Source organism: Mustela nivalis (genome assembly GCF_964662115.1).
Source record: "Mustela nivalis genome assembly, chromosome: 5".
In the NCBI taxonomy this organism is placed as follows: domain Eukaryota; kingdom Metazoa; phylum Chordata; class Mammalia; order Carnivora; family Mustelidae; genus Mustela; species Mustela nivalis.
This window is the reverse complement of record NC_139024.1, coordinates 76,187,107-76,210,078: the sequence shown is the minus strand read 5'-3', so window position 1 is coordinate 76,210,078 and position 22,972 is coordinate 76,187,107. Positions and strand designations below refer to the sequence as shown.

The following is a 22,972-nucleotide window of genomic DNA, read 5'->3' as shown; positions in this document are numbered from 1 at the left end:
AGAGCAGGGCTACCATGAAACTGGATTTTGCTAACTTGTGGAGCTTTGTGCAGATTAGAAAAATTCATGCTTTTTCAGCGCATGCAGTCCATCACAGCAAGGTTTGGCCAGGAAAACCTACTTAAGAGACAAAATTAAGAGACAGCTCTTTCCTGGGCAGTTGCAGCTCCAGTCCAGGGCCTGCTGTCTTAGGGTAGGGGAATCAGAATGGGGGTCTATGTGTAAGCATACAAATTATGCAAATGCATAATATAGGAAGTGGCCCTGCCTCCAAGCGGAACACACTGCAGCTCTGACTTAAATACAATGGAGCAAACTTCAGGAAGATGTCTGATAAAAGGCTTCTTGACATGATAAACCTAAGCTACGGACCAGGCTGCCTTGCTTAAAGGTCATTGGTGATGGAGAACAGAGACAAGCTCATATCAGAGTCTTCTAGGCTGTTCTGTTGAGTTTGGATTTGTCCTAAGGGCAATGGTAAGCTTTTTTAGGGCTTTAGCAAGGCATGTAGGTTTTTAAAAGATTACTGACTGTAACGTGAACAAAAACAACGTAGAGAAAAGGATATGGCAGGCAGCAAGAGATCAGGAAGAGACTATTGAAATAACTCAAGTGAGGAAGTGACGTGGGTTTGGATTAGTTGGGTTGAGGTTCTATCATTTATGCAACTAGTATTTATTGAATGCCTACTGAGTACCAGACACTTTCTTTGGATATAGAATTATAGCAATGAACATCACCCACTTCGCAGGGCTGAGATTCTAGTGGACAGGCAAAAAAATACTAAATAAGTAAGTAAGATACAAATAAGTATCCTATCAAAAATGTATCAATAAAGAGTAATAAGGAATGCTATTCTGAATAGTGGATGGTGTTTTTTAATATATGATCAATGAAAAACATAGAAGCTATAGGTAAGTGGATGGATTCAGAGTACATTTTGACATAACCCAACTGGACTATTAAATGAATTTAAGGTAGGAAGTGAGGGAAAGAAATCATTTCACTTGAGCTTCTGGGAACAAATAAGAACATCCAGATAAGGGCAAGGAATTTTCCATTTACCCAACTAGGTGCTGTTTATGGACTAACTGCTTAGTCGTTGTCACTTGGGTTATATAGTTTTCAGTTTGGCAGAGGTCTTGTGTAGAGGACACTGAAGTAGAAGCCATAGTTACTTTATTGGGTCATTCCAATAATATATCTCATTGGTAATTAATTATCAAGGTTTTTTTATGATTTTATTTTTTTTTATTTTTTTTTTTAAAGATTTTATTTATTTATTTGACAGAGAGAAATTACAAGTACACTGAGAGGCAGGCAGAGAGAGAGAGAGAAGGAAGCAGGCTCCCTGCTGAGCAGAAAGCCCGATGCGGGACTCGATCCCAGGACCCTGAGATCATGACCTGAGCCGAAGGCAGCGGCTTAACCCACTGAGCCACCCAGGCGCCCCTTTTTTTATGATTTTAGAAAAGTTTTAAGCAATGGATTATCTAGCAAAAATTGGCTACACAACACTACTATAAGGGTTTTAAAACACCAAAAGCTTCAACTTTTTAGATCAAAGAACTTCCTTCAGGCCAAAATGTTTCTATTGGAAAGGTTTCTTTGCATCCTGATAAAAAGCTTCCCTAATATTTCCATGTGTTATATATTTGCATATTCACTTTGATGGAAAGCATGGAATAGTAGCCAAATGCATATTTCATACATTCTTTTGATTAAAAATGATAAAGGTAATATAAGTGTTTTTTCCTCTTCATCTCCAATTTATGAAGTAGAAATGATTTTCTATGGAACAGTCAACTAAAGAAAGGAAATAAGATTCAAGATCATATCACTGTTCTGTTTATCCTTATACCTTGATTATGATGGAATACTTGATGTTTGGGACCTAACAAAAACAGAGGCACAGAAGCATGATCATAGAATTTTGGAGTGTAGGAGAGACCTTTGAAATCAACTATTCCAACACCCTGGTTTTTCGGATGGAAAAAAATGGTTTCTGGAAGTGTAAATAGCTTAACAAAATCATGCATTGAGAGGAGATCCAATTTAAGATTAAGGTTTTTTCCCACTCCTTTTATGTTTTCTATTTATTTACTATCTATTCAGAAGGCTAAGATAAATGTCAATTATCTCATCTTTTATCATCAATGATTCATAACCCTCGAAAGATCTGTAAGTATTTATTTCATACTATGAAGAGTTTTATAGTTTTCTTCAGTGGTCATGCTATGTTTAAGCTTAATTAGATGCTGAATTGACCTCAGGGGCCCATCAAAAAGACTCACTACTTAAATCAATCTTTTTGGTAACCTGACCTCATTTCCACAATTCTAGATAGACTTTAAAAGTAAGAGGCTTTCAGAATTTTCAGAATTACTGTTTCCTCACTTTTCTTAGTTCTTCTAATTATCCAAACCATAAGTCTTTGAAATCCATAGCAAATCATATTTGCAAGCAAAGTCAACCAAGGGGCAGAGAGTAAAGAAGGAAGAAGGAGACAAAAGGATAAAATGAATTATGTGTTTTTAAGTGCAAAGGTCAAAGCTGGGAGGGGAAGAGATTAATGAGGCAAGTTAGATGGACTGCAGTCTCAATGAGAAGAAATAAAAACTTAGAATGCACTCACACACTTAGAATGCAAATATCCTACTTGTTATCTAATCAAATATCTCTGGGATTGTAAATTCTCAGTGATGAAACTTCCTAGAACCTGGCTTATTCTGGTGATTCCTCAGAATTTGGCTGTATTATCACCTCCCTTGGTTCTCTTCTATGCACGCCCCTCCCAGCTCTACACATTCCCAGAGCAGCCAGGATGCACTTTACCTTCTGATCCTCAAGGCTTATTGTTTGTTTATTTACAAGTTTGGGTTTTTCTTCCTTCCCATCCCCCCCCTCCATTTTTTTCTAATCTTCACTAGACTTTGCGCAACTTAAGGACAAAATCTAGAACAGCAATATATACTTGGGAAGGGAAAATGAATAAAGGAGAAAAATGAATGACTAAGGGAATGAGTGAATCAGTAATGTCACTAAATGCTACTCTCTCATACTCTTTCTAGAATGTTTGCATATGAACAGACTGAAGAATAGCTTTTTTAGTTCTTGATTGAGTGCAAAATATTTCCAACAAAATAATGAAATTTTATTTATTTATCTATCTGTTTATTTATAAATCAATCATAGTTCCAGACCAAAGCATTTTCTTTCTGTGAGAATCTTTACCTATTTATGAATGGAACAACAATTTTCCATGAAAGTGATACATTAATGTGTTTAACTATGGCTCGTGAGAAAAAGTGAGCTAAAGCCCAAAGATGAGGAAATGTAGCTTCATTAAGTAGTTCAGTCAAGAAATACTACTTGCAATATATTCCAAATATCTGCAGGTCCCCTTAGGTGGAAAGAAGACTATATAGATTATCCATTGAGGTATTTTTCAGCCCAAATATCTCTGTACCTATAGATGTAACATAAATGGTGTTTTAGTGCCAAACATTGAAGTCTAAAGTTGAACAACTTGTTAAATTCACCCAAGTGACTTAGAAATCGTCTGTGCCGCTCTTTGCCCAGCAGCATGTCGTCTTTGTGTTTTGCATTTATTTTAGAAATAGTATAGAGAGAAAGAATGAGTAAAATATATAACAACATTTAGAATAATAGTAAGTGCTAAATAATTTAAATTAATTATGGGCAATTATGCTGTAATAGTATATATAGTCAATGATATCATTTTATAAGAATTTAAAAAAACATCTTAAATGCAGTCCTCTGTCTTATAATAAAGTGATATTATAATGGACATTTTAAGTCTTATTCATTTGAAATGAATGAAAGTACAAATAATATACGTTTTTGACCATTGGCTATGTTAACTCAATATTCAAAGCTATAATGAATTCAAGTTAGGTCTCTGAGATGCTATTTTCCAATGTCAAAATATCTAACATTCTTTACCAAAATGGAGATGCCTACTTTCTAAGGTGTTGAGTAGTTGGAGAAGCTATAGAATAAAAATGGGCTCACCTTACTAGAAATCAACTTTTAGCACCATTGTTTACAATAACTAACATATGGAAACTGTCCAACTATCCATCAATGGATGAATGGATAGAGAAAATATGATATATGTATACTGGAACTAGAATCTATTTATCTATCCATCTATCATCTATAGAAATAGAATGGAATATTATTCAGTCATAAAAAGAAGAAAATTCTGCCATTTCCAGCAATATGGACTGACCTGGAGGCTGTTATACTAAGTGGAATAAACCAGACAGAGAAAGACAAATACCATATGATCTCACATATGCAATCTAAACTTATAGAATTAGAGATACAGAGAACAAATTGGTGGTTGCCAGAGGTGGAGGGTTTGGAGGGGGGGTGGTGAAAGGAGGGAGGAAAACCTAAAGGTACAAGCTTCTAATTATAAAATAAATAAGTCCCAGGAATTTTACATAGAGCGTGGTGACTATAATATTGCCTATAAATTGCTAAGAGATTAGATCTTACGTGTTTGCATCATAAGAAAAAGAATTGTAACTATGTGAGAAAATGGATGTTAACTTATTGTGGTAATCATTTCACAATATATACACAGAGCAAATCATCATGTTATATACTTAAACTTAGTATAATATGTCAATTATCTGAGGAAAACTGAAAAAATATTAAAAAGATCTGAATAAACTATATGCTTAGTTAATTTTAAAAAATCAACCTTATTCCATGGTAAATATTTAAAATGTGGTATTTATGTGTGAATTTTAAAAACATAATTGAGAAGAACTAAAAATGCATAGTTTTCGCGATAAATCACATCTCAATAATAAATCTCACAAAATCTCAATTTTGAATTAAAATCAAATTGAGTTAAAATCCCAGGTTTCATTTATATCACTAGGCATGATTCCTCCCTCACATATTAACATACAAACAAATAATGGGCTTTTGTTCATTTAATTGAACTGGACATTGTTGTCAATACAAAAGAATCAGTTCTAATAAGGTTATTGTTTACCAACCAGGTAATCATAACATAGCCTGTATCTAAATATGAGTACATTTAATGTGTCATAGCTCTCAAGTCTAAGTGTAATAGTTCAGGCTTTATATCCAGTATTGTTTTTTAGAGATTGAACACACTTTAGAGATTTACTCAAAGATGGAAAATCAAGTCACACCAGATTATTGATCATTGGGAATATGAGTAACCAGAAAAATGCAGAAATGAGAGAAAAGATGGCTCCCAAGACAAAATCATTACACTTATAGATCGTATTAAAATAATTTACAAGTAGAATAACCAATTCACTTCTTAAGAGATAGGAGGCTTGACATTTTTGTAAACTATCTAAACAGGAAGAACAAATAATGGCTCCTTCTGTTTCTTGTCTTTTCTGGTTGTTTGACTTTAGGATTCTACCAAAGAGGTTATTGACAGAAAGCAGCTGGCACAGTTGATTGCTAAATCAATTCCTAAACTGCTCGAATCTGTTGTTTTCATTCTTGATAATTTAAGGACCCACCTACAACCTTAGAAATAAGTTTATTCTATGTTCTCCTCCATCTCAATTTGCAGTCATTCTAACCATTAAGAATAAAATACGCCTAAAAATCTAATCATGGAGCTGCGTGATATTTTATCAGGCCAGCTTAATAGAACCCCAGGAAATTTAAAAATAAACCATATCCAAGATTCCTTCAGTAATTTTGGTGAAAAGCTATTTATGCTCTTAGGTGTGAAGTCCCAGTGCCCTCTGCCTGGGGTTTCCAAACCAGATTCCTTTCAATGACCAAACAATAAAGACATATAAAAGTTACCAGCAGATCGTTTGCTTTCTTTGGCAGTTGTACTGAGAACATTTAGGAGTGCATGTCAAATTTGCATTATATGAGAAAAGACATTGTGAGTTTTTCTTAAATTATAACTCTTAGAAAACAGAATGAAGGGGGGGAGACTTAACAGGCAGTGACCCCCATTTTAAAATATATTTACAATTCTCCTGTTGCTCCAAGTTTTGATGAGAACTCAACGAGATAATCCATGTCCAGAGTTTAACGCAACCCCTGACCTGGAATAGCATGAGGATTTGGCAAGTGGTAAATCTTTCCATTTTCTCCATCAATATTGTCATCATCATCATCTCTGATCATCCTAAAAAATCCTGAAAGGGTAGGTAGCTGCAGGAAAGTATAAGTATTATTGAGCTTTTCTTCGACTCTAGGTAAGCCATGTTAACCAAGGCTCTTTGTGATTTTCCTTTCCTCATATCCTCAAATGCAGAGAGCTACTTTTTTAAGCTATTGCATGGCATTTGAAAAACAAAAAACAAACAAACAACGAACAAACAGTGTTGTTTTTCTTTTATGCAGGGATCTCATTCATCTAAAATAAAATCAATTTGGCATTTTTCAACCAGCCTGTTTAGCTATTTCCACACCACACAAGACTTGCCAAAAGGAAGGGATGTTGTGACTGTCCTACCCTTTTCCTCCATTTGTGGGAAATCTTCTTCCTTCCCCTTCTTCTTCTTCCTCCTCCCCTTCTTCTTCTTCTTCTTCTCCTTCTTCTTCTTCTTCTTCTTCTTCTTCTTCTTCTTCTTCTTCTTCTTCTTCTTCTTCTTCTTCTTCATCTTCTTCTTCTTCCTCCTCCTCCTCCTCCTCCTCCTCCTCCTTCTTCTTCTCCTCCTCCTCCTCCTCCTCCTCCTCCTCCTCCTCCTCCTCCTTCTTCTTCTTTCTCTTTCTCTTCTTCTTCTTCTTTTTCCTCTCCTTCCTCTTCTTCATTTTTGTTTGTTTGTTTGTTTTGGTTAATTGTCTCTGACACGTGCAAATATTCCATGTTCACAAACAATTCAAAGAGATGTGAAAAGCTTGAGGACAAATTATAGAACCAATTAAAAAAAGACCTTCTGGTTTTGAAATTTATCTCAGAAGGAGACAAAGTATTTGTCGTTTTGTTTTAGCAGAGAATTCTCTACTGGGTGCTTTAAAAAAGACAATAAAACTCCACACCTTTTCAACTACAGGCATATAACATAAACTTAAATATTTCAATACTTGCACTTGATAGATAAAGGATAAATTGGTAACATGTTGATAATTACTGTTTAATAGTCTTTAACACCCAATTAAATTCACAAATATATTCTCCCTTGAATGACACATTTGGAAGTCATCCAACTTCCCTTCCTGTTTTAAATTGTGTATAATTGATACTATTTTGTCATTTAAAACAATACGCACTGCTTATCCAGTGACTGTCAGAAGGCTATTTATAATTATACAAAAAAATAATATTCCTCTGGGAGAAAATCATCATTAATATAATCCTATCATGAATAATGGAAAATGGAGGCCATTTACTTCTTATGTAACTGTTTTATGAGTGTATTAAATCATCAGGTTGTTTTCTATAGCATGTTTCAAAAATGACAGTATTGATCCTTTTTCTATATCTATTTTCTTTCATTCTCTGTATGAGATTCTAATTGTTAAAAATGAGTCTTAGCCACTAAACACACACTCATTACCTAAACACTGTGGATGGTTACAATAGAAAGTGATTTGAAGGTGACAGTATTTCTTTCAGGAAAGCTCCATGTCAACCATGAATCAGAAATACTGAATAAAATAGAGTAGTGGGGATTTAAGAGGTGTAATACAAATAATTAAAGTATGAATGACAAAGGATACACACTAAGGGATAATGGGGTCTACATGCCCAGGCATGTAGAAGCCATCCATATGGTGAGCTATTACTTTGTTCAGTTTCTACCCTGTATTGACTTCATACTTGGTATTGTTAATTAAAAGTACATATAACTATTCTACCCCTCTGAGAGTGAGAAAGTCGACTACCTAAATAAAAATAAGTAATAAACTCATTATAAAAAATTGATAATAAAAATCACAATGAGGCTGTAGGTAAGCATTGAACAAATATTAAGACTACACTGTTAGGAAGCCTATCCTAACCTCTGTGGCACTCTCCTCTTTAGACATTTATATTGAGTATAATCTACTGATATGATTTCGTACTTAATTGGTATCTTCTCCCACTTTTCTCCCCTAGCTGCTCTGTACTGTTCATTGCTTTCCTTGTAATAATCTGACTAGATTGTTATCTCCTTCTGCTTTGAAACTCATGTTATGACCACTATTATTAAGTATATACCATGGATTTAGTAACTGTTGGGAAATTGATTAATAGGATAACTTTGAGCATATCAACGGGGATATTGATGAGCATATAAATAGACAAAATCTATTATCTTCCCGTGTGGTATAATTATTACTACTATGTGGTAAGAACAGTACTATTTTGTCTTAACATAGATTATGTTAGAAAACTCAAATATAAAATATACCAGAGGCTACAAGAGCAGTCATAGGGCTGATTCGAAAATGCTGAGCAACTGCTGAACATCAAAATGTTGAAACTGGTAGCATTAGTGTGAATATTGCAAAATTCATCATCGTCTTCATCTTGCACAAACATCCTAGTACAGGAAAAACAAGCTATGGATGAGGAATATTTGTCCATCATCTCAGTCTCTCTGAAAGCATTTATACTGAACTTCATAGTTCACAGTTAGTTATACCAAAATAGGTATGGGACATACTTATTATTTCCATGTTTAAATTAAGGCTTGCTTTAGAAAAGTGATGAGCACTACATATTCATTTGAATGTTTAGAAAGTCACAGATTCTCCATTCTTTGCCTACTGGGCCACCCAAGTGAACCTTAGACTAGCAGGGGGGGAATATATTCACATAATTACGGAAATGCTTTTTTAATCTGCACTCTTGCATATGAACTGACAGAAAAGATTATTACAAGACATGACACATTAATAAATAACACCTAATTAGTTTGATAATTCTTTGATTAAGCCTTAATTTTCCTTGCTTTTCATGCAGCAATTCAAATGACTCTGTATTAGTTGTTCCTTTTTCAGACTATTTTAGAACATGCTTTGAATAGTCTCTGTAGGTTACCTGGGGAGGGATGTATTTTTGTCTGACAGCAGGTCCATGCCTTTAACAGTGACAAGGCTAGACCAAAACGACACTTGAATCAAAGTTTCCTCACAGCAAAGATAATTCCTCTAAATTCTAGCTCCGTATTCAAAAGGGTAAGAAAGATATGAGAAATGAGAATGTGAGAAAAATGAAGCAGGCTTTCATTTGGTTCTCTTTAAACGGACACAGAGAAGTGAAGCCATATGACTTGGTATTAAGAGGACAGCAGTCTTTATTTACTAGCTTTTTCCCAAAACCTATAGCCCCTTTATCACAATGAAGCTGCTTGAGACAGTAAAGCAGTGTTAGAGGTATCACAGCTACTCAGAAGTGCTCACATCCACTTCTGGGCCCATACCAGCTATTTATAGTTACAAGAACATTTCATGGATTGATTGTGACAAATATGAAAATCTAATACATTTATCTTGAATAACTGCCACTGGCTTCAGATAATCAGATGCAAACCTCATGGGGGTATGCCAAGTCCAGGAACTATGCACGTCTGTAATTAAGTGTAGGATTTTCCCCCTTTTCTTCTACTAGTTCATTCTAATTCTTTATGCTGCCTACAGTTTACAGATGGATGCTGCAAAGCCAGTCTCTGTTAATTCTGAGCCTCTGTCTCTAGAGATACTACCAATAACTCCTTTAAGAATCTTTACACGGGGTCTATTTGCAATGCTTAGAAACCCGTCATCTTTTTAAATAACAAGATTATTTCTAGGAATGAATAAAGAGGGCTGCTTTGGGATGATCATCAATAATTTTTTTCATTGAGATAAATATTAAGTATCATGAATTCAATTCAATAAAAATATCATGGATCTGGCAAAGTAGGAGACAGTAGGGATTTAAAAGCAAATGTTTCTTAAGGGTATATATAAGGCAGAAAAGAAAGGCTAGGGAGAGAGTGATAATGATATATGATAATTAAATCAGAAAGATATAGGGAGTAGTGAGTAGAAAATCACAATTTTGCTGTATTTGGACATAAGCACCACCCCCACCAATACTATACACTTAAATAGTGCTTCTTATGCTTTCATAGTCAGGTAGTCTGTTCAATGTTTGTGGCAATGCAGGAATTAATCTGTATGTTAACCCTAAAAAGTAGAGTCTATTATCCCACGTTAAAGAAGAGAAGTAAGCATCCTGCATATTTGAATCTATGGAATCAGTATCTATAGAATGTGCTGGATTCTAGAACTCACCTAAAACACACTTAAATCAAACTCATTCTATGCATATCATGAAAGATTTTTCATATAACTCTCAACATAACACTGTAAATTATATATTGTTGCCCACATGATGTAGGTAGTAGAACTAAGGCCAGAAGACATCAGGTGGCTACGACGGGCAAAATCGGTGTTATATTATGTGTTGATGTGGATCTGAAGAAATGGCTTCCTCTCCCTAACAAAATTCTACTGGTGACATCCCCTAGATACGTGCTCAATGACTAAAGAAGAGCTGACACTCAGGGAGCCACAGACTTAAGTGCACTTTGACCAGCTGCTAATGTATTCTGCCACAATCTTCTCAGCCTCATTTGACAGAGGAGGAAAAAGGCCTACAGAGATTGATTAATTTGATGAAGTCATATTTCAAACAAGGGGCAGGGCCTAAAACTGAAACCACGCAGTCTGACTCTGGAGCCTCTGTGCCTAACCCCCAATTTCACTGCCTGAAATGTTCATGCATTGGATGGCTGGATGGCTACCTCTGAAGAATCAAAATAAAATAATGCAAAACAACAAAAATCAGCCAGTGGAGGAAAGGAAATTATGGTCCCTTTCTGGGTTATGAAGAGGTCTGTTCTAACCCTTTTCTTACTCCACTGTGTTCTTAGCAAATACGCATATTTCACTCTTCTCATTTACATCTAAACCTCATTTAAGTTTCTACCATGTGGGCGAACTTTGTCAAAATAGTTTATAGCCTGTTGAGTTGCAATATTAATTTCTTAAGTTACTTAAACACAGTATAGGATCCACCACCTATAGGAACAATGACTTAGTAAATTTGTCATTTCTTCCTTTAAAACCATGTTTTAGGCTCATCAGCTTTAGCAATAGTTCATAAAGTTTATTCCATTTCCAATCCCTTAAGCAGATGCTGCCTGATCGCACTCTGAAAGGCTGGTTTCACATCATTTTTCTTTTTAAAAATTTTCAGACTCTCTTCCACGCCAAGTTTCATCTTTGCCTGATTGACCGAGCATCTGTAATGTCACTACAAACCTATCACTTCTTACGTTGCTGATGTTTTCTCATCTTCATTTATCTTGTTGTCAGTCTGATATCCTCATTGTCACACAAACACATCAATTTCCCATGCACTGCCATGTCACGTCCCATTTGTTTTCTCTTCCATTCATATCCAAAGCAAGGCCTGTGTCTCCCTTAGCCCTTAGTCAAATACTATCCGTCTTTCGAGTTCTAGATGCCTATTGTCTTCCCTGACATCAAGAATCACAGATGTCTCTCTGAAATGTGTAACATTTAGTGTCAGTATTATGCAATCTAACTCCCAACTTTAACCTTTTTCTATCATTTGTTAGTTTCTTTTTCCCTTTCAAATACCACCCGCTCCACTTGTTAAACTTAGAGATCATCCTTTGGTGTTCTTACATCCCCTTCTCTGCCTGGTCTGGGACTGCTGAATGTGCAGAAGGTATTCAGTTATTTGTATGTCAACTTATTTCATTCACTTTTTGGCAATCTCATTCCACCACTGAGCTCTCCCTTTGGTTATCTAACTGCAGATAATTTCAGAAGTTGCTGTGAGTCTTCTCCTACCCACTTAAGCCCCCATGTTACAAGAAGGGATTGGGAGGGAGACAAACCATAAGTGACTCTTAATCTCACAAAACAAACTGAGGGTTGCTGGGGGGAGGGGGGTTGGGAGAAGGGGGGTGGGATTATGGACATTGGGGAGGGTATGTGCTATGGTGAGTGCTGTGAAGTGTGTAAACCTGGCGATTCACAGACCTGTACCCCTGGGGATAAAAATATATGTTTATAAAAAATAAAAAATTAAAAAAAAATCTGACTAAATAAAAAAAAATTCTTTCTTTTTTTTTTTTTTTTAAAGAAGAAGTTGCTGTGAGAATCTAATGAAAAGTATGTGAGAGTACCTGGTATGAACCTTGGTATTTAGCAGGTGCTTAACAAATGATGTTTGGATGGGAATCTTCAGATCGTCCCCTTTTGCAGCTAAAGACTATCTGTGGCTTTAGGAATAGAAAATGGGTTCCAAGTCTCCTCTCCAGCCCTGCCCATTCCCATGAGTTTTGACCCACTCTCTTCCTTTACTTCCTAGTTGGGTTTTTTGTTTGTTTTAGATTGTCAGGCCAACAACCTCTGAAAAAATCTTACCTTCCTCTCCTTTGGTATTTATGATAATAAAGCCCATGATTTTACCTCTGGGATAGCTCTAAAATCATCTTATTTCCCTTAATCACATCTCCCAAGATCAACCTTCACTTCTTCTTCTTGAACACATCTTAACTGGTCTTTCTAATTCCGTTTCCTCCAATTCTTCTTGTATAAATGTTTCTAATTCTGTTTCTCTTTCTAGGTTCCTTGAGGGTCAACCAAAGTGAACCATTTGCTGTTCCCCATCTCTGCCTAAAAAGCATCCCTGCTTTTTAGCCTAAAGCTTTAGGCTTTAGAATTAGTCAGGCTGGGTTTGAATTCCCTGTCTGCACTGTATTTGACTTAGACAAAACACTTAAATTCTGTCTACCTCAATTTTCTGTTCTGCCAAACAAGGATGATGATATACTCCTCCCAAAGTTTTATCAAGATTAAATAAGATTATTCTAAGAAACTAGCAAAGAATAAATACTCAACAGCTGATAGTCACAAAAGAACACTTCAATATTCTGTGCCTAAAGTGTTATCCCTTCAGTCTTTATATCTTTATCCTTAAATTCATGTAGACACAGTCTAACAATGTCTTAAGACCCATCTTGACTTTTCTTGTTCCATAAGATCTCTGCTTTTTCACACAAGAAGCATTCTTTTTTGTAGTATATTTTCATAGTAAAAGAGAAAGTAAAAACATGTGGGGAGACGACATGAGCATATACTTTCTTATTTCATCATCTTAAAAACTTTAAGAAATGCATTTTAATAAAAAATTGAGACTCAAAAAAAAAATTTTAAACACAAGGAAAGTGTTTAAATCCTGGCTTGTGTGATCTTCACATTTACATTCTCACCAGTGATTCTCAGTGTGCTATCAGGGTTTATTGAAGTTAATTATAGTTTTTGAGTTTTGGTTTGGTTTGGTTATGAGCAATTGTAACTACTTGTGGGGACTGATCTATCTTGTCTTATTTTTTTTTATAGGTTTCCCAAAGACAAAGAAAAAATTACTTTATTTTTTAAACAAAAAAATATATAAATAAAATTTATTCTTATAAATAAAAGTATAAAATTATTTTTAAAGAGAGGGGGGTGGGGTTATCGACACTGGGGAGGGTATGTGCTATGGTGAGTGCTGTAAAGTGTAAACCTGGTGATTCACAGACCTGTACCACTGGGGATAAAAATACATTGTATGTTTATTAAAAAATAAATAATAAAAAAATAAAAAATTAAAAGAATTATTTTTTAAACTCATTCTAACTTGTAATTACCATGTGACACCATTGAACAACTTTAAAAATCTAGGACGCATGATAGAATCTATATAATCTTAGTTTTTCCCCTTATCTTGGACATTTCTATTTCATCAACTTAGGAATTATTTCATTATTACTCATCAACTATTCCCAGCAATGCCACAAATGACTAAAATAATAAGAAAAAATAGAAAAATTATGGAGTTGCTTGGAAGGATGATGCAATTGCAAAATAAACCATCATTATCTCATCACCATTCAGTTTCCTTATTGTTGTGACTAAAGTAATGCATCATCACTTGAGAAGGTATAAAAGAAGTCTGGAAACATTCTTATGGTCTACTTTTAGTTTCACTCAACATAGTTTAGAATTTAGAAGTTCTATTTTTTATCCATAACTACAAAGAGAAGAAAATTGACAGAGAGAGATACTTCAGTTATTAGATGAATCAGAAGGCAAGAATGCAAAAAGAGAGGCAACAGTATGTTAAACTTTAGTGATTAAGGTGAAATTGAAATTGATCACTCAAATGAAATCTCAGACTGTGAATTTTCATATAACAATGAGTTTTCTCAAGAATCAATGAGTGTATAATTCATTTCAAAAGACAGAAAGGAAACATGGTATTCTCATCCACTTAGTCTTTCAACCAGAAGGACTTTATCATGCAATATTTTGTGGCAAGAACCTAGCCTATCTCATCTGTTAGAAGGATATGTTACAGTACTTTTTCATCTTTTATAAAAATCTATGTGACAAAATTTGTGATTTTTAAGTGGGCAAATGCTAAAGAAAGATAAAGGAGGTATCAGAATGAAATTAATAATGTATACAAAAAATCACTGGATTTATCATTTTAAATAATGTTTATTAATCTAAAAAATGTCTCACAGTAATAAGATGGAGATGATACTTTTTCAATGAAATTGAGTCTCAAAGGTTTCAAAAACTCAACTGCTACATTTTGATGATCCAAACTCTAAAAGAACCAAAAATAATATTATGCTAGAACTTATTAAAAATGTTTGAAATCTGGAACTGGTATCTATTAATGCATATATTGCAAATTTATGAATGAAAATTAATGGGCAGTTAGTTCATTTCTGAAGATGTTTCCAATTTGGAGTACATACACCTTCAAAATCAGGAAACTGATGAAATCAATTTTTAGTTTGCCATGTTTAAGCTCTTATCACAATTTTCACTATCCCTTTATTCTTACTTCCATAAACCATTTTTAAAATGATTTAAAATATTAAAAAAATTAAGAGGTCCAAGTGGTAAGTGGAGATAACTATTGTTCCTAGTATATTGAGATTAGCATGTACATTTTCTAAGCCTCTGTTGCATGCTTATCAACTTATCCTTGGTTTTAAAGATATGTATGCCATCTCTTATCTCTTTTCTGGACTATCAACTTACTGAGGGAATTCAACAAATATTTATGGAGTTAACATAAAAACTCCCAAACTTTTATTTTGTGAAAATAATTAGATGTTTGAAACTAAAGTGAGTATGTTTTTTTTTTTTTTTTTTTTTTTTTTTTTTTTTTTAATTTATTTGTCATAGAGAGAGAGAAGCAAGAGCAAGCACAGGCAGACAGAATGGCAGGCAGAGGCAGAGGGAGAAGCAGGTTCCCTGCCAAGCAGGGAGCCCGATATGGGACTCGATCCCAGGACGCTGGGATCATGACCTGAGCCGAAGGCAGCGGCTTAACCAACTGAGCCACCCAGGCGTCCCTAAAGTGAGTATGTTTTCATGGAGCAGTATTTTTTAGAGAAAAGTAAAGCAAGGCTGAATCTTACCTACTCTTTTCCATTATAGCCAATTGAGCTCTGAAATACATTAGATTAAATCACTAAATAACAGTGACTATAATGCAATTACATTTGACCTCTTCTCAGCAGGATCAAACAAAAAATGCAGTTAGGCACAACTGAAGTTCGAGAAAAAGATCTTAATAAAATGAGAGTAGCAACTTATTCCTTAAGGCTCTTTCTGGCTGTGGACTTAAAACCCATAGAATTGGAATACGAGCTGCCAAAGAATACCTTATTATGGTCAGAGAAGATTTTGATAGGTGAATACCTTCAATTTTAAGAGAGTAAATGACACAGAAAACAGAATAAATTACCTTAATACAAATTCTTGGCTCAAGTAAAAGTCAGATAGCAGCCAGAATTTCAATGGTTGGGATAACTTCTAAGTGATAAACTTTAACTTGTATTGAACTTTAATCATAATGGCTTTATGATTATGATTTTTTTTCATACAGAGATGAAAAGGTGAAGAAGTGTTAAAATGACTAAGCAAAAACTAAGCAAAAAATATGAGGCCTGTTTCCTGCAAGGATTGGTTTCCTTATCTGTGGTAAATATAAAGATATTTGTGAGCCATGTGATTTTTTTTCCTTATTGAAATTTGCCTCTTGTTTAACTCAGTTGACTTTGCCCAGCAATGTATGCAATTCATTTGCCCCAGGAGGACCTTGATGAAGAGGAAATGTGAAATGCCTAACAAGATCATGAAGGTTCTTTTAAAGTCTACATAAATGAATGAATTTATGGGTATGGCTATCACTTAAGAAAAATGTGCTTAGTAATGAAGTATTGAAAAGGAAATTGGAGTTACTGGAAGGCTGATAAAGATAAAATATCTAGAGTCATTTATCTTGACCATCAGTACTATCAATTTCTAAAAGCAAAACAAAAAAATATATAAAACACCATAAATTGAGTTTCTATGTAGCTACTAATGTCTTCTTTGATCAGTTTTCATAATTCTCTCATAAGAAAATGATAACTAGACTACATTAACCCTAAAAAGGTGAATCATCAGATTCAGGACAGCCACATTAGGAGAACAGGATCCATCTCCCTCCATTCCCTTCTCTCTCTCTCTCCTTCCCCTCCCCCTCTCTTCCCTAAGACTGGTTAGGGACTATTCAAAACATGTTCTATAACATTGACCATGTGCACAATCAAGAGATCTAATGGCAGCATTGTTAGATCATTTAAGAGCAGCAGAGAGAATATTTCTAGAGAAGGGGGCACCTCAATATCCATAATACCCCTAAAATTATACATTGTACATATACATCTACTCCAATTTCCAATAGGGCCAGCCTTAGTAGCATATACTCACTTTCTAGGTTTAAATATAATTTTTTTTAATTTTCCAACTTAACGTAGAGTGGGTCAGTATAGGAGAATTTTAATTAGATACTAAAAATTATACGATCCTTACACTTTATGCTGGCTTATTGAGAAGGTCCCTGTATTTGAGGTGGGGATTGTTACTAACCATAAAATAGTGCATATTCACTACAGATTTAAAAAGAACAATTCAGTTCATTTTTAGGTATATCTTAGCTAGAAAAAAAGTGTTAAGACTATCTTTATTAGAAGTATTTTATTTAAAGGGATAGAAAGGCAAAACTTGGGACTTGTGTCATAGTGTCAGTACATTTCATTAGTAAGGTTTTGTAAAACTCAACTGTGATTTGGGTTACTTTTGAGGATGCGGCAACATTATATAAAGGAAGTACTTTATCCCAAAGGGAAAAATCAAATTATAGTTTTAAAAACTCATTACCAATAATTAATAATGAACTCTAGCTAAATAATAACAGGTGTTCTACTAATCCCAAACAGAAACAGATGGAAGCACAAATGTTTTATAAATACTGGATACATGCAGAGCAATAAACTTGGCAGGAATTGTTTTATTCTCTAATTGTCAGTCAGAGTCGAAGTCTTATCACTTGCATTTTCTCTAAAGTAGTATGCCCAGATAAATCTTTTTTCTCATTCCTTATTTTTCAAAATGCAGACCATATTTTGTGCTTTCTTGCTCCATCTTATGTATTGTCTCACCAAGAAAAGTAATATAAATGTTCTTTCTCTACACCTATGAAGTTTCATAGAATTTATTAAATGAAACAATAGGCTTACCATACAGGTTTCCCTTCTCCAGCTTCTTCCTTTCCACCTCCTGAAATGCTGAAATACAGTATTTCCGCAGAAATACTGATCTACATATTCTTTAATTTCTTAGACAATATAGCAATCAGCCTACAAAATCATGATTGTAGGTAGTTGAAACAAATTAGAAAGGCAATTTTAAATGTAATAAATGATATTAAGAAATCTAATCCTATAGCACTTGGGAATGATTTCCAGGAGTTAGAATATTAGATAGTGCTGCAGGTCTAAACTCATGGCTGTTTAGAAAATGTTCACATAGGACTTTAGAAGAGCTCTCCCTGAATGGTTAATAGCAGAAGTCTCCTTAACTCCTCCAGAGATGGTTTCTTTGTTCCTTCTTAGCTTGATCTGTTGTTGAATTTTTGGAAATAAGTTATCAGCTTTGTGACTATTAAACTCTTAGCATCCCTCACTGACTTTGACAATGTATGGTTCTCTCTGTCCTGTGATTTTCTTACAATTTGTATTTTATGATCAATTAGTAGCTCTATGAACCATTTGGGGGCATGAGGAGCACATTATTTCCCTCAAATAATGGAATTTAAAACTCATGCTCATTAGAACATAGATTCATGGTACATACAAGTAAACAGTTGATCTCTTCAAAGCAATATATGTGTAGAATATAACTTTCTTAAACTATCACAGTTAAATAAATTGGTCAGCAAATCTGTTAAGCTAAAATTGACTTAATGATGTATATAGACTGACAGTCACCAATGTTGTTTCTTTCATGTGGGATATTCACTCACACAGTCTGTGCTATATTGAATGATTTAAAGAATAAAGTTATATTAGTATTTTGCGCATCTACTTAGATGCTTTATCAACAAATTTACAAGCTTGTTACTGTAAAGGATACTTTACAGTTACTGCAAGGACACTAAAGACCACGTGGAGTTCCATGATTTGCTGAAGGGCCAATACTGGAAAAGGAAAGGGTCAAGAATTACATCTGGATCCCATCCTTTCCTGTCATTGGCCCTTCAACCAAATGTTCAAAGCCCTGTTTTTTCACTATATCATACTACTTTCCTGGATGTTTCCATCTAATTTTACTATGATACCATACACATACCTTGACAATCATTTTTACCAAGTGAGTTATCATCCAAGTGAGTCATTATATTTTTCAGTGTTTTCCCTCTCATTTCAGTTTCTAACTCAGTAAGAAAGTAAAAAAAAAGAAGAGTAAAAAGATTAAGAAAATGAAGAACAGGACAAAGAGTGGAAATTAACTTGAATAAGCTACTGGGATTAATTTTCTGGAGAACCAAAATTCTCATGATCTTTAAATTTTTTAGGATCTTTAGATTTGTTATATATATTGTTTTATATGTATTTGTTATATATATTGTTATATATATTGTTTTAAATATGATATGTCCATTTGTCAATACATGCATAAATGTAATCATACATTTTGGAGTGATCTCCATAAAAGTAGTTTAGAGCCAATATATAGTTTGCTTTAAAAGCTTCAGTTATTCTAACATAAATTAGCCCTTTCCTTAACAATACCATCTTCTTAGAATTGTTTCCCCAAACATAACATAATGGTATCCATCTTTAAATCTGCAAAAGGCTTACTATAAGCAATCAAGCTATTCATTATTAATTAAGATATTAGTAAAGAATCCCTGGTTATACTCTGAGCAACAATTAAAGATAGGAGAGATGATAGATAAATTGCTTTTAGGAAAAATATTTCTCCATTGTGTTGACTATCTCCATCAGTAATAGATCTCTGGAATGGCTAACCCTGGTTCAAGTGAGAAAAAAACATTTTTTAAAAGAAATTAAATATCTGAATTGTGATGGATTTAATATGAATATTTTTCACTATTAAAAAAGATACTTTTGGGGCGCCTGGGTGGCTCAGAGGGTTAAGTCGCTGCCTTCGGCTCAGGTCATGATCTCAGGGTCCTGGGATCGAGTCCCGCATCGGGCTCTCTGCTCAGCAGGGAGCCTGTTTCCTCCTCTCTCTCTCTGCCTGCCTCTCTGCCTACTTGTGATCTCTCTCTGTCAAATAAATAAATAAAATCTTTAAAAAAAAAAAGATACTTTTATCATCATAGGTCTTATATAAGGTTTACCAGAAATAAAATGATTCAACTCTTCACTCCAAGATATTATTAAAGATATTAGTATTTTTTGTATATAAAGATATTAGCATTTTTTTTAAGCTTTCAACTGAATTCATTTGCAATAGGCCATGCAGTAGTAGAAAGTAAAATTAAAGGCCATAATGCCAGTTATTACTTGTGGTTTTTACTGGTTTTATTCTAGATCTACACATGCATTATGCAATTTTTAAAAATGAAAATACAGTTTAGTACATAAAAAATCCAACAATCTTAGAAACAAAAACTGTTAAAACAGACAAATACAAAAACTGTTTCCAATACCTGGTTTTAAATCCCCATGGACAAACATGTCAATCATATATCGACAGAACGCATACTGATCTGACAGAGTAGAAAGAAAAAGAGCAATGAAAAAATGTCATCAACACCTTTCTTTCTTCTAAGGAGAACTGGCGTAACAAAACAAACAAAAAAGCACAATTCTATTTTAGTTACTACAATATTTTCTGTGAAGGAATAATTTGCACTCATATGAACACACAGGGAAAAAGACATAATAGATATAAGGTTCAATTTATTCCATACAAAAAGAATAACCTTAAAAAACTGAAACAGACTAGTTCAGGGTAATATCATACAGTTGTTCTTTCTTTTAATCAAAACGTTTTCCATCAAATTCATTAAAAAAGTCATCATATTAAAGCAATTTTTCTCATTGTTCATATATACACTTCCAATTATGAAACAAGTTTTACAAGAGGAAATTATTTCCAACTTGGAACATTTTACCAATTATTCATTCCAAGCCCTTCTGCTAATTGTCTAAATGGAGCTATAGAACGTTTTCTTGAAAAGGCAAGCAGGAAGATTAACTCCTTTGCAATGTGTTAAGGATTCTGCATGGAAAGGCTGCTCAATTAGAAGAGTATGTGCAGGATAGACTTTCAGCATCACAGGATATCATTGTTAAGCTAATTAACTGAGTTTTCTTCATTGAAGCTATCTTGTGATCTTGACTAGTCTATGGTCTATGGAAAAAGTTAAGAAAAAAAAAAAACAAAGGATTTGTATATTTTGGCAAACTTGTTCAAATGATTTTAGAGTTCTTTTTTTATCCCCTTTTCCCTCTAAATTAAAGACATGGCAGTGAACTTTATGTTCTCACATAACTTTAGATTCTGCTGAGGTCATTCCAACCTAAATTTTAGTTGGTGTACTATTCCATAAGTTTTACCAGATCGTCTTTTAAAGCAGGCATATTATGAAATTAATCTTGTTAAAGGTGATTTACATTTTAATGTTTCTAAGTAGGCATTTTATTAATCTAACAACTCCAAAAGTAGCTTTAGAACCAAGAGTTTATTCAGTTTACACATCACACACCCTTAAGTGCTTGAAATCGTGTCTATCAAACATGTGAACTAATGAAACTTATTACTATATAATAAACACACATACAATGATTTTCATAGACCTTATTCTTTTTACAGTATTAACAATATTTTTAGAATAATCCATTTTACTATGAAATTTTTCCAGGTCTTTGAAAAAATAAATGTAGTTATTACAGTAAATGTTAAAATATAATCCTTTCATTAGTACCTAAATATGAGTAAGCCAAAATTCATGAAGTTTTAAAATTTGCATGTGTGTTGGTTCTTGAATTACAGTACATTTTCCCACAGGTGAGGTGGGAAGTTAGAGAGGCTAGTTCTCAGTTCAAGTCCAGGAATCTATTTGTTCCTGGATGTACTAGATAATAACCAGGGTTTTTGAAACCAAGACACAGGAACCCTATGACACAGGAGAAAAGATTAACATAAAGAGTATTTTCTCTTTTCTGGACATAACTATTTTCCTGAGTAAAATTCCAAGCTAGGAGATTTGGATCAAAGATAGAGCAAAACATAAAATATATTTCCTTTTTATGGCAAATCTGAGGTTGAATAAGGGAAGACTTCTTGAAATTTGGATCAAAGATAGATCAAAACATAAAGTATATTTCTTTATGGCAAATCTGAGGTTGAGCAAGGGAAGACTTCCTGGAATTTTTAAGCTTTCTCCTTTGTTTCAGTACCTTAAGTGACTATACTGTTTTTAGATTTGTCCTTCCTACAATGCAGAAGTAGTTTCAAAGGACAATTTAAATATCAAAAAGATGGGGCATGTGTCTAAATCCTAGAATATGCATTTTTAACAAACTCTTCAGAAGATCTAATTAGACTATATTCCAGAATCATTGATATAAAATACCTCCATTTTTTGTTTCTTTCACCATGATTCCTAGTGACACTATAGCTTTCAGCAACAGCAACAGAGAACATGTGTGTCTGAGAAGCTGAGAATGCAGCTTCCTGGAATTTGAAGGGTTTGGGCCATCCTCCAGAATGAAATGTTCTCTGCCCCCAAGTTATGATGGCATATTTATGCACATTACATGTAGAACAGTATACTGAATTAACTAAAATCTTCATGCTTCAGAGTTTTTTTTTTTTTTTTTTTCCTTAACTGAGGGCTGACAGTAAAATAAAACTCTTTAGTTTCTATGTTAGAGTATTACCAAGGTAAAATGCTTACATTTATTATACCAATATTTTCTGGCTCCACAAATCACTCATTTAATTAATGTACTGTGCTTTCAATTTAAGAAAGAAAATTCTTTATTCATTAAAAAAATGTCTGGTTTTTTAATCAAGAAAATTGTTTGAGTTACAATTCTTAGGATGTTTCTGTTTTATTTGAGTAAAGTCATGATGTTGCGTTCTAATAGCATCAATAGGAAAATGAGAGTATTTTTTACAGTATTTTAAGTTGAAAATTTTGCTATTTGCGACAACATGGATGGAACTAGAGCGTATCATGCTTAGCGAAATAAATCAAGCGGAGAAAGACAACTATCATATGATCTCCCTGATATGAGGAAGTGGTGATGCAACATGGGGGCTTAAGGGGGTAGGAGAGGAATCAATGAAACAAGATGGGAATGGGAGGGAGACAAACCATAAGTGACTCTTAATATCACAAAACAAACTGAGGGTTGCTGGGGGGAGGGGGGTCTGGAGAAGGGGGGTGGGGTTATGGACATTGGGGAGGGCATGTGCTTTGGTGAGTGCTGTGAAGTGTGTAAACGTGGCGATTCACAGACCTGTACCCCTGGGGATAAAAATATATGTTTATAAAAAATTAAAAATTAAAAAAAAAAGAAAATTTTCAAATATTTAA

General features: G+C 34.0%; 1 protein-coding gene and 1 long non-coding RNA gene across 22 annotated transcripts in view; one reads left to right on the top strand and one right to left on the bottom strand.

The window, feature by feature from the left end:
* Positions 1-22,972, bottom strand: part of TRDN (triadin) — a 379,193-nt gene that overhangs the window by 234,690 nt on the left and 121,531 nt on the right. For 19 of the 20 annotated variants that reach the window (XM_082729949.1, XM_082729966.1, XM_082729962.1 and 16 more), the window contains exon 9: positions 20,072-20,131. In XM_082729949.1, coding sequence (XP_082586075.1) covers positions 20,072-20,131 — 60 coding nt within the window. Of the gene's footprint in view, positions 1-6,743; positions 6,888-20,071; positions 20,132-22,972 lie in introns of those variants that run through there. The other variant, XM_082729961.1, reaches the window with a different exon arrangement.
* LOC309864466 overlaps positions 1-22,972 on the top strand; it is a 52,785-nt gene that overhangs the window by 26,056 nt on the left and 3,757 nt on the right. The window contains exon 4 of one of the 2 annotated variants that reach the window (XR_014311537.1): positions 15,953-16,047. The exons of the other annotated variant lie outside the window; for it this stretch is intronic. This is a non-coding gene — a long non-coding RNA (uncharacterized lncRNA). The remainder of the gene's footprint in view (positions 1-15,952; positions 16,048-22,972) is intronic. 2 annotated transcript variants of the gene reach the window in all.